The 13,185-nt window shown below is 40.7% G+C and overlaps 1 protein-coding gene across 1 annotated transcript in view; it reads left to right on the top strand.

Moving 5' to 3' along the window:
• The window catches only part of CPA6 (carboxypeptidase A6), a 266,531-nt gene that overhangs the window by 170,047 nt on the left and 83,299 nt on the right, over window positions 1–13,185 (top strand). Inside the window, exon 3 of the mRNA XM_060116340.1 lies at window positions 10,277–10,401. Coding sequence (XP_059972323.1) covers window positions 10,277–10,401 — 125 coding nt within the window. The remainder of the gene's footprint in view (window positions 1–10,276; window positions 10,402–13,185) is intronic.

Raw genomic sequence — 13,185 nt, 5'->3', positions numbered from 1 at the left:
GTTGCGAAGTTGTTTGAGATCTTTTTTCTTAATGCAGGCATTTATCAATATAAATTTCTATCTTGCAAATGCTTGTATCATCCCATAGGTTTTGATATATTGTGTTTCCATCTTTGTTTGAAGATACTTTAAAATACCCTTTGATCTCCTCTTTGACCCATTGGCTCTTCAGGATTGTGTTGTTTAATTTCCACACTTGTGAGTTTTCCAGTTATCCTCCTGGTATTGATTTCTAGTTTCATATCATTGTGTTCAGACCAGATGTTTGGTATGATTTCAGTCTTCTTAAATTTGCTAAGACTTGTTTTGGGGCATCATCTATCTTGGAGAATGCTCCATGTGCACTGGAGAAGAATGTGTATTCTGCTGCTGTTGAATGAAATGTCTGTTAGGTCCATTTGGTCTAAAGTATGGTTTAAGTCCCATGTTTTATTGTTGATTTTCTGTCTGGATGATATAGCCATCATTGAAAGTGGAATATTAAAGTCCCTTACTATTATTGTATTGTTGACTACATAGTCTCCCTTCAGGTTCATTTGTATTTGCTTAATATATTTAGATCTGATGATATGTATATATATTTATAAATGCTATAACTTCTTGATGAATTGACCCCTTACCATTATATAATGATGTTGTCTCTTGTTACCATTTTTAATTTAAAGTCTATTTTGTCTGCTTATAAGTATAGGTACCCCGAATCTCTTTTGTTTTTAACTTTCATGGAATATCTTTTTCTATCTCTTCCCTTTGAGTTATATGTGTCCTTAAGCTGAAGTGAGTCTCTTGTAGGCAGAATATAGTTGGTTCTTGTTTTGTATCCTTCACTTACTTTATGTCTTTTGATTGGAGAATTCAACACGTTTACATTTAGAGTAATTATTAATATATAAGGATTTACTAATGCCAACTTAAATATTTTTATTGCTATTTTGTGGTTCCTTCATTCCTTTATTTCTCTCTTGGTGCCTTCTTATGTGAATTGATGATTTTTCCATAGTGGTATTTTTTTATTTCCTTCTCTTTATCTCTTGCGAATGTATTGTAGTTTTTGTTTTGTGGTTACTGTGAGACTTATATAAGACACTATATATACCACAGCCTATTTAACTCTGATAACAATTCAACTTCAATAACATACAAAAACTACCCTTTTACTCCCCATTTTTATGTTTTTGATGTCATAATTTACATCTTTTTATATTCTGTATCCATTAAGAAACTGTAGCTATAGCCCTTTTTAACGCTCTTTTCCTTTAACCTTTACCCTAGAGTTAAGTAGTTAACATGCCACTATATTACAGTATTAGAGCATTCTGAATATGACTATAAGCTTACCTTTACCATTGCTGTTGTATGTTTTCATGTTTCTAATTATCATCCTTTCATTTCAGCTTGAAGAACTTTCAGCATTTCTTGTAAGGCAAGTTTATTGATGGTGAATTCCCTCAGCTTTTATTAGGGAAAGTCTTTATTTGGCCTTCATTTCTGAAGGACAACTTTGCTGGGTAGAGTATTCTTGGTTGACAGTTCCTTTCTTTCAGCACTTTGCATATAACATCCCATTCTCCTCTGATCTGCAAGTTCTCTGCCACTGATAGCCTAATGGGGATTCCCTTTGATGAGAAAATTTTTTCTCTCTTGCTGCCAAAATTTTCTCTGTCTTTGATTTTAGTTTTCTTACAATGTGTTTTGGAGAAGAGCTTCTTGGATTGAAATTTTGGCATGGCCTATTTGCTTCATGAACTTCAATGTCCAAATTTCTCCGTAGGTTTGGGACATTCTCAGCTATTATTCTTTAAATAAGCTTTCTTCCCCTTTTTCTGTCTCATCTCCTTCTGGGACTCCAGTGATGTGTTCATTATTTCTGTTTTATGGTGTCCCATAAGTCCTGTAGGCTTTTTTTTTTTTTTTGCTCTTCTAAGTGGATAACTTCAGATGACCTGTTTGTAGCTCACTGATTCTCTCTTCAGTTTGGTCAAATCTAATGTTAAAACTCTGTTCTTTAGTTCAGTCATTGTATTCTTCAGCTCCAAATTTTCTGTTTGGTTCTTTTTTGTTTTCTACTTTACTAAACTTCTCATTTTGTTCTTGTATTGTTTTTTCTGATGTTAAATTGTTTGTGATCTTTTGTAGCTCTCTAAGCATTTTTAGAATAATTGTTTTGAATTCTTTGTCAGGCAATTCCTGAATCTCCATTTCCTTGGGGCCAGTTACTGGAGGTTTACTATATTCCTTTGGTGGAGTCATGATTCCCTAATTCTTTGTGATCCCTGTAGCCTTGCATAAGTATCTGCACATTTGAAGGAGCCGTCACTTCTAGATTTTGTGGACTGACTTCCCTAAGGGAAGACTTTCACCTGCAGGTGGGGGCATGCTGGGGCATGCTGTGATGCTAGGGTCTTATGGTACAGGGTGCAACTGTGGGGACATGTAGTGGTCCCAGGTCCAGGGGTGTATGATGGCTCTTCAGCTCAGACCACTGAGGTCCAAAGCATCAACAACTGTGTGGTCCTTTGCAAACACTTGTGGGGGGTTCATGGCGGCTGCAAGGGCTGTTGGGGTCCTTGGCAGCCCCTCCAGGTCCAATGGCTATAGATCAGGGCAAGAAGCATTGGTGACCAGAGCAGGTGGTATGCACACACTCAGCTGTGGAGACCGACTGCAGGTGCCTGTGTAGTAGCAGGGACTGGATGCAGATATACTTGTAGTAATAGGGGCCAAGACAGGCAGCAAGGATCAGGGTTAACCATGAGCTTACTGGAAACTACAGGAGCCCTGGTTGTTGGTGTGTCCTCCAATCACTACACAATCTCCCCCTGGGTGTGTGCACTACCGTGAGGCTGGTGACAGGGTTGGGCGAGGCAGGTGTGCAGCTGGAGAAGCTAACTACAGGTGAGCATCATGGTGCAGGCCAGTGACAGAAGACAGGGTCTGAACTGGGCCCACAGGCAGTTGCAGGGGCCCTAGCTATACAATCTCCCTCAAGGTGGGCACGCTGCAGTGGAGCCTGGTAATGAGCATCAGTTCAGTTGCATGCAAGTGCCCAGCTGGAGGGGCAGCCCTGAGGACATGCACAGTAGTGGGAGTCAGCCACAGGGGTCAAAGCAGGTCAAATGTTTGTACTTGCACAGCCACAGAGGCCTGAGCTGACTGCTGGTACACCCCCAGGCTCTGCCAGGATTGGAGGTAGGGGGTAGGGAGAGGGGGAACTCAGACAGCTGACATCAGCAAATATGAATACCTTTGGGGCAAAAGCTGTTGAAATGTGCAGGAGGTCTGTGGCAGCTGTGTTGGCCATTGGTTCCTTCTTCAGTGGCAATTCCTACTCAGTTTCTCTTTAAAGAGGTCACTGTGAACCATGATCACTCCCACTACATGGCTGCTAGCAGTAGCCCCTGCTTTTCTTCCTTGTTCCTAGCCCTTGCTATACGTTTCAGTTTTGCCAGTCTGGGTAAGATGAAACTGAAGCAGAGCCTTCGTGTAGTGCCCCAAAGACTGCAGAAGCTGGTTGCTTGCCTTGCTCTTCCTTTCCTACAGAGGGGAATGCTTTCTAACTGGGCTGTTCCCTCTTGGTACTGAGCAATGCTCATTTGGGAGATAGGATGATGCAGGCAAAATGAAGCTGTCTTTCTTTTCTTCTTGTGCAGTTATTCTCCGTTTTTTTTTTTTTTTTTTTTTTGGTTCCACTGTGTTGCTGAAACTTCTTAAGTAGACTCCAAATCTCACCCAAAGCTGTTTTTATTCGTGGATATCTAATTGTTGATCTTTGTTGGAGGATGGGGGCTGGGGTCTCCTATGTCACCATTTTGGTAACATCACCTATACCTACTAATCTATATAACCTGCTTTTTCACTTAATGTTATTTTTGTGAAGATATTTCAAGGCTGAGCAAAACACATTTACATTGATGTGTGTGCATATATTTACTTTGATATTATATCTCTAAATGCTGCTAATCTTTAAGTTTTATGGTTTACCTGTATTGACTCTGTTGCCTTCTCTGTATACAGTGATTTGTGAATAATGACAGTCTTGTTTCTTCGGGTTCTTAGCCTTTTTTTTTTTTCTTTATTCTTTTGCTGGCAGTGACCCTCAGTATGAGAGTCTGTGGAACTGGCGTTAAAGTACATTTACTTTGTTTCTGACTTTTAAATGAATGCTTCTAACACTACTCTTGTATACAGATGCTTGCTGAAGATTTTTGGTAGATACTCTTTAATAACCTAAGGAAGTACACTTTTTCAGTACTAATTTCTACAGATACTTTTTTTTCTGAGTGTATTGATATGATCATATGGCTTCTTTTCTTTAATACATTACTACTAATATGATGAAATACACTAATAATGTTAAACTAATATTGCATTCAGTAGTGATGTTAATACCTTTTTCCTATATTTAGTTTGCTAACATACATTTCTAGGGTTGGCACCTATGTTCATAAGTAAGATTGGCTTATAATCATTTTCCTCAGGCTATTACTTTCTTGCTGCTAATATTGGTCATTTGAACCTTCATTCTTTTGTTCTTAAGCAGATGTGCTAATAATTTTTCTATTTTAAATGTTTCAAAGACCAGTTTTTGGTTTTCTTGATCCTCACTATTACTTTTGTTTTCCATTTTATCAATTTATCCTTTTTATTATGCCTTGTATTCTATTTTTTCGTATTACTATTTTTCTAACTTCTTGATTTAGACATATGACTCATCAATTTCTCATCTTTATTCTTCTGTAACAGGATCATTTAAGGTCATAAATTTCTCTCTTAGAAATGTCCTATTTAGTTTTGATTTGGTCCTAATTTTACTACAGTGTCTTCTTTAACCCACAAGTTATTTAAAGTCTGTTTTTTAATTTCTAAATGTAGATATCTTTTGTCATTGATTTCTAAATTTAATTACACTGTAATCAGAGAACATTTGTTTGACATGAATTCTCTGACATTTGTTAAAACTTATTTTGTAGCCTGGTATTGAGTTAATTTTCAAAAAAATTCTAAGTGTGCTTGGGAAGCAATTATGATCTTTTGGTCACTGCGATATAATGGAAGATTTATAATTTAAAATCCTGATGATATTGTCCATTTTTGCCATATATATTTTGATACTGTTTTACTGGATACACTCAGATTGTAGTATTTCTATCTTCCTGGTATATTGAGCATTTTATCAGTATAGATGGATGTGCATATGTACATACATATGTATATAGATACAGATAGACATATTTTTATATTTGTACACTATATATAGTGATATACATATTACTATATTATCCCCAAAAGTAGTTTTGCCCTAAATGCTTTGCTATTAATATAGTTCTACCAGCTTTTTTTTCTTATTTGTATGGGATATATCTTTTTCCATTCTTTTGTTTTCATTGTTTTTATTTTATGTCACTTGTAACCAGTACTGAGGAGAATACTTTTTATTATTCAATATTCATGCTCTTTTAAACTGGTGAATGTAATCCTTTTTAATTAACTATATTTACTGACGTATTATTTCTTTTTTGAAACTATTTTTTTCTGATGCGTTTTTCTGTGTTTTTGTAGACACTTTCCCTCCCCTGAAGCTCCTTTACCTTTCCCCTGTTAATAACGTAATTGTCTTAAATATTCCATCTGTATGCAGTGATAACCACATCAAAGTATCTCCAAGAGTCCTTCATTTCCTTTCTTTTTCAGGAAATTGCTCTAGCCGTTCTTTTAGATACTAGGAAGATCTTGAGTCGAATAATCCTGCTATGTGTTGAATATATTGGCTTTTACTTACAGCGGATACCTCACTCATGTGTTTTATAATTGTTTTTCACGGGCTCTCCTTCAACAAGGTTTCAGATGAAAGAATTCTGCGGGGCCTGGCTTGAGGGTACATCTTTGTCTGGAGAGGTTTTGCATTTATTACCACAAACTGCCTCCTTATCAAATCTTACTGGTGTGTAGTTGCTTTGTTTTGTTTTAATTCCTACTCTTTCACTGAGGCTATTGCCCTTTGAAGTTCTAGTTTTATGCTAGAATCTCAGTTCCAGCTCCAAACTTTGGGCCCCAGGTCTCAACCTTTTTCCCTGTATGGTTGTGACAGATTCCCACAATTCTGAACCTGAATTACCATTATAACTCACGTGCACACAGCCCTGGCATTTTTTCTTTATTTTAGGCTACTGGGAATTTCCCTTATGTTTGTGGGGGAGCTCCACTCTACTTTTAAAGGAATGTTAATTATATTTTATTCCGTATTCTAGGTGTCTTGCAGCAGAAGAGTGTTGAAGTTTTCTAGTTCTCTCTATTGCTGGAAATGTTAAGTCCCGTGGCTCGTTGGTCATTAGCGTAAACTGTCTAAAAGCTTTTAAGAGCTTTTCTTTATTCCTGGTATTCTGAAATTTTATGATGATGTAATTTGGCGTGGGCCTATTCATTGTGCTTTCAGTAACCCCTTTTAATCTGGAAATTCATGATTTTCAGTTCTGAAAATTCTTGTATAAATGATCTGATAATGTTCTCCCTTCTACTCTGTCTTTATGACTCTCATTCACCAGATGTTGGACTTATGATTTAATTTCTTTTCTTACATTTTCTCTATTTGCCATCTTTTTACCATTTTGTGCTTCATCTTGGGAAATTTTCTCAACTTTGTTTTCTAATTATTCTATTGGATTATAAATTTCTGCTCTTTTTTATTCTCTAATTGTTCCTTTTTTAAAGCATTTTGCTACCAGGGCTACCAGGCCCTGCCTCAGGGGGACGCTGCCGGGTCACCAGGCTGCTAACCTGGTGAGCAGGTTAGCACCTCGCACTAATAGGCTAGAGGGAGGACCCCAAAACGGAGTTTGCCAGCAGCCGTGTCCTTGTGGTACCATGAGCTTCCCAAAAGGGCTGCCATCAGTATCTGTGTCCCCAGGGGGAGTCTCAGTCACACTGGCCTTCAAATCCAGACAGTCTGGGGCTCATCTTCCTTTGCAGGAGCCCAGTGTGAGGCTCGGACCCCTTGTTCCTTGAGAAGAACCCCTGAAATCGTGATTTTCCTCCTGGTTGTGGGCCATCTACCCAGGGGTGCAGTCTTGACTATACTGCACCTCCATCCCTCCTACCGTCTCATTGTGGTTCCTTCTTTATGCCTTTAGTTGTGACAAATCTTTTCTGCTAGTCTTCAGGTCATTCTCATCCATAGCTGCTCAGTAAATAGTTGTAATTATGGTGTGCCCTTGGGAGGGGGTGAGCTCAGGGTCTTCCTACTCCACCATGTTGGCCACCCATATGCTTTTCAGATAACAATAAGAGCAAAGTTAATAGCTTTCAAGCTGTCACTGTGTGCCAGACTCTCTGCTGTTTTACTTCTAATATTCCAGTTAATCTTAAAAACAAAAAAACCTGTGGGTAGGTTTTAAAATGATCTTCACAGTACAGATGAGGAATCTAAGGCTCAGAAGTGTTAAAACCTCACCCAAAGTCACGCAGTCGATACTGCAGAGCTAGCATTCCATCCCAGAGCCGTTGGATTCCCAAGTCTGTGCTGTTGACCTTTACACTAAACTGCCTCCACCTCTTAAATAAATCTGGCTGTGACTGGTAGTCATATAAGGAAAGGAATGCATGGGAACAACCACCAGCTTCCAAGGCCAGAAGGCTCTGCAAAGGAGCATCCTTTCCTTGGAATATCAGATGGCTATTTGCAGTGAAGACCTGAGACGGTTGGCAAACAGCCTTAGGCCATCCTGACCAGGCCGGTGATACTTTGTCATCATAATCCAGGGTCACCCAATCCAGGGTCAGTTCAGAATCACTTCATCCAGATGGGATCAGGCTCTACAGAAATGATTAATGGTAACCTGCCCATGGTGGGCTGATTAGAACTTTGAAATACCTGCATATATAATTCTTAGGGCAAAAAGCCCCTAACAGGACAGACCAGGATGTGAGACCCACCAACCAGACTGTCTCAAACACTAAGTCTGGAAGGTGCTTCGTATTCTGAGATAGTCTCAGGAAATCCTGGAGACACTTACCCAGCCAGCAAATTATGGGCACTGGAGTTAGGCATATCCTGTGTCACCGTTTGGTAGCTGTGCATCCTTGGGGAAGTGACTTCACTCCTATGAACCTGAGTCTAGAAACACCTATAAAGTGGGTGGTACTTTACAAATCTCACGTGAGTATTACTGTCCCCTATATCTTGATACAGGCATCTGCCTGCCACCCAGACTGAAATATGCATGTTACTTATCCAAGCACCCCTTCCCTAAAATATTACTGGAGAACAATACAATTCATTTTAATTTACTTTCCTAATATCAAAACAAAATACAGTTCCTGATTTTTGCAAATTCTTTTTTGTTGGTTTCTTTTAGACCAAATGTTTGCTGATGACGTTTCTTAGGAAGCCTTCTCCAGGTCAGGCCATAGGGTCTGTTTCTTCCATGGAATTTTCCTATGGGGAAGCTACTCTCTCTACTCTCTTCTGTGGGATGAGGGTTCTTATTTTAGCATATGCCCCAGAAAACAGCACTTGCAGACTCATCACCAGAGTGGTTGTTCAGATATTTCAGGTTCCTGTGGCTCTCCACCCTCTAAATAGAGCACTGCTTCCTCAACTCCACAGGTATTAGGTGATACACCTTAATATCAAAATCTGTCTCTGTAATGGGTTTAGAGGTAAAGATGATTAAAGGATTAGAAAATCTAACAGGTAGAGAAAAGTGCTTTATCTCACAAGGGCAAGAAATCAGCCATTCCTCACTGAAGAATGGAACAAGAAAAAATGAAGTGTGCTGCGGTGTAAAGGATTAAGAAAATGTCTGACAATCTTGTCAAATGTGGATATGAGTTAAATTAGGATAGTGTCGACTCTCCTCTTTGGGAAACATAAAAGATGTCGTTTAGATGCATCAAATGGGGACAGTTGGGTCCAGTCCTAGATGTATCCTTGCCCAAGGGCCGACAGATGGATCAAATGACCTCTCAGCATCCCTCCCAGTCCCACATTTGTGCTATGCTTGTTGGATTAGCATGTTAGTTGAGTCAGAGTTGCCCTTGCAGGTTAGCAGAGGAGTAAGCTTCTTGAAAGAAAAACAGGTAAATTCATTGTCCCCACAATAAATGCCTCTCTACCCTGTTCCAGATGAAATTATACCACCAGGGGTGTATTTCCTTCAGTCCCGAAATATTTTCGGTCTTCTAGAGTTCCCTAACAGAATGTGGACACTGACACCTAAGTAAAGATGAAGTAACTAAACTTTATCAGATAAGGTCTTAGCAGAGATCAAGATCCTGCAGCAGACCAAGACGGGAAACGCAGGAAGAGGGAGTCCCAAATAGGAGACGTAGGCGTGACTGCACAGGCAAACTGTGCTGTATTGAAAATGTAGCTCTTGGCTTGTGCAGAAGATGGGGCTGTCCTCCATCCCCACTGAATTCAGTCATTCTTTCAATGCCTGTGCAGCTCATACCAGGCGGGGAGCACTAGACAAGCACTGGGAACACTGCTGTAAGCCAAACATGGTTCCAGCATTCCTACAAAACACTGAACACGTGATGAACGTGTAGTCAGTTACCCTGTGGGGTCTACACTCATGCAGCAAATAACGACTGAGTTGCTGATATGCACAAGGCATCATTTCGGGCGCTTGGAATGGGGTGGTAACCAAGTGGACAAATCCTTTGCCCTCGTGGAGCTTACATTCTGGTAAGAGGCAGTTACATGATGAAAGAAGCATGAGGTGCTCTAAGAACTATGACAAGGAGCCCTACCCTAGCTAAGTCCCACCCGAGAAAGGCATGTTTATACTGACATGTGAAGGCTGAGGAGGAACGGGTGAACAGGCATAAAGTGGTGGGGGGAGGTGGCATCAGGAGAATGCTCCATTTAAAGTTACCAAACGTTGTCAAGCTACCATGATTTGCTTGTATAGTAGGATGAAGGGTCACTTATATCTTTCTCTTTCTTACTGGTATTCAAATATTTGTGCAATAAATAACTTTAAGCAATATCAAAGTCATACTTAAAACTATTTTACCTCATTTTTATCTTGTGACTTTAATGGATTGGTCTTTAAACTATTACTTGTAAACGATCACATTCTATATGGCTGTCATATAATTTGGACACGAAACAAAATCAACTAGGAGTTTTACCCTGATGATGTAAGCATTGAGTCTAATTCTAAAATGTGTTTGGTATTGCTGTATGCAAACAAGACAACATGTTTGACATTGTGACATGGATCTTTCCCCACCTACATTGAATATGAATTATAGGTTGGTTCCTGCACTACAGGTGGACCTGTGGCAGCCCAGCAGTATCTCCCAGGTATCAGAGGGAACAGTTACTGATGTCCATATTCCCCACAATGGTTCCCAAGTCCTGCTAGCCTTCCTACAGGAAACCAACATCCAGTACAAGTAAGCATGCTTTTTCCTTGCTTAATTCATTTGTATTCAGTTGAACTGAATGATAACTGTATTCAGATTATGCATTAAGTGCCAACAACTGTGTTTCAGGTTCTATTTTTCACATTGGGGAAACCAACATGAATATAACACAGTTATATTTGCCTTTCATGAGCTTCTTATTAGTGTAATGGGGGAGGGGGAAGCAACCACACTTCCCTGTCATTTCACCATTACCTGTAAGTAATCAAACATGGAAGCATTTCACTGTGTGAGGAAAGGAGAGTAGCTTATCCATGCCTACAAGGTGGATAGGGAGACAGGGACAGAAAAAAGCCAGACTCTGCAGGAGCTGTGTTAGGCAAAGGATGAGACTCAGGACCTTGAAGGCAGAGGGGACAATGCAAGCAAAGGCAAGCAGCAGCATAGTATGTGTGCAGGGAACTGGTATAAGTTGGGGAGCAGAAAGAAAAGATGCTGGAGAAGTGGGGGGAGGCCAGGTTGTGGGCAGCCTGCTGTTCAGTTAGGAGCTCAGACCTCATCTAGTGGGTGATGCTGCACAACTGGAGGACGTCAGCAAGGGAACCACATGTAAGTGGGCGGAGGAGCAGTACGAGGCTACAGGAGTGATCCAGATGAGAGCGAACGAGACCCCTGAGTCAAGACCAGAGTCCTGGAATCGAGAGAGAACTCCAAAATATGGTTCAGAAGCAAAACCACCTGGACTCTGCACTTGTTTGGATGTAGGTGGAAGAGGAGGAATCAGGGATGACTCCAAGTCTTCTGTCTTTGGTGACTGAATAGACAGATTTGGATATTTTGAGGGTTTTGTTTTTTTAAGGAATAGTTAAGTGGTAAGAATGGAACAAGTGGAAAGTAGTCGCAGGAGTCAAAGAAGAAACAAAAACCTTTTGAGAGAAAGGATGTCAGTGGCACCAAGTGCTGCAGTGATATCCTGCCAGAAAAGGATCGATCAGTTCCCTTTGGATTTGATGATGGAAATTGCACTGGTAACTCTAATGTAGCATTAGATTGTTAGGAGCAGAAGACAGAAAAGTGAACAGGACGTGAGAACATGGAGCAGTAGAGCAGACTATTCTACTGCTCTTAGAGGTTACAATAGGGAGAGAGGCAGAGAGTGAGGAGGGACTACAGGAAGATGCTACATCAGTGGATGCTTGAGACGTGGCATGTTAGGGTAAGGAGGCAATTTGGGCCTGTAGGCTGAGAGGAAGGACCAGCAAGGAAGGAGACGTTGATGATACAGGAAAGCATGCACAGGTGAGGGAGGGGGTTTGAACACTAGTGAAAGATAGCTTATCCTATAAGACCAAAGAGGTAACTGTGGATCTAGTTAAGATTGTGGAGAAGAGAGTCAACAAGTTTAAAGAGATCATAACTGACAGCCAAATTATCTGGATGAAGTGAGAAGCAAAATTTATCTACTCAGAGTAAAGAAATAGGCATTAAAGAGTGTTGCGAGAGAAAAATCGGGGTAAGAACCAATAATAGTGGTGGTTGCAGAGAAGAGAGATTGCAGTACTGATACAGAGTTGAGGTTTTGTTGGCTAGGACCACAAAAAGATCAGGGTGGAGGGAAGTTGAGGTTCCTAGTGAGATACTAGCTCAAGTATTCATCCATGGGGTCTAGTCTGGACAGGAAGGGAGGAGAGTCTAGGAAGAATGATGGGACAAGACGGGAGAATCAAGGGTATTAAGATCTTTATATTTAAAACAGGTGTGAGGGCAACAAACTGGAAGGAAAGAAGTTTTGATAAAGTGTAGGCTATTGGATGTTAATAGTTCTGGGGAAGAACATTTATGGCTGGCGACAAGATTATAGGGGTAGCAATGAAGGAGATGGCTGAGGTGGAGGTCATTGAGGCTGATGCAGTCAAGAATGAGTGGGCTAGCAATTATACTCCAATAAAGATGTTATAAATAAATGGAAAGGAAAGGGAAAGGGAAGGAAAGGAAGAATGAGTGGGCTTAGTCACCAGAAAACCATCCCAGCAGTCTTGAATCTCCTTGGCTTATGGCTAGATTAGAGGTGGAGGGAGAGAATGTACTCCTGGGACAAGAAATACCAGCTTGGAGGTAAGCAACCAGGAATGGCCTGATGCTGAAGGGAGGATGAGCTTTTCCTGGAAGTTAGAAGATTAATGGGGCAGCACCCATGGGAGCCCAGGAGGATGCTGACCTCCCTCCCTTCTGGCTCCGTGGTCAGGGAAGTGGGAGAAGAGACAGCCACAGAAGAATCTGTGTCCTTGAGAAAGTCTGGTTTCTCTTGGGGCAAGAATATGAGAAGAGAGAGTTCTCTGAAGAGACTGGAGGATGTAGGAATTTTATTTACAATCAAAGAGGGATTCCAACAGGCACAAGGCAAAAGGATGTGGTGAAGAGATGGAGAGTCAGTGTAGAATCTGGGGGGGAGAAACACAGGCTAGTGAATTAGTGAGAAGGGAATGAGTGAGTTACCTTTTGTTTGTAACCCTAGGATTTCAGGGCTGAGAGGGCATGAATGTAAATGACTAACCTCAACTACTCCAACTTTTCAGCAAGTGGTTGTACTGCCAAAACTGGCAGAAAGATCCCTGATGATGTCTGGCGAGGTCTGGGAAGGGTTCATGGCTCTGAGTCAATGGTGAGAACCCTAGTCTCGGTGGAAGGTTGGGCCAAGGGGTGCAAAGGGGCTGTGACATCCCTCCCTGGTCCACACAAATACCTACCTTCCAGAGACATATTTACAGGCTTATTAAAATACTTATAGGCTTTTTGCAGAAAGGTATTTTATCT

The sequence above is a fragment of the Mesoplodon densirostris genome, chromosome 13, assembly GCF_025265405.1.
Source record: "Mesoplodon densirostris isolate mMesDen1 chromosome 13, mMesDen1 primary haplotype, whole genome shotgun sequence".
Lineage (NCBI taxonomy): Eukaryota > Metazoa > Chordata > Mammalia > Artiodactyla > Ziphiidae > Mesoplodon > Mesoplodon densirostris.
The sequence above is the reverse complement of the archived record's forward strand: the minus strand, read 5'-3'. Positions and strand labels throughout refer to the sequence as shown.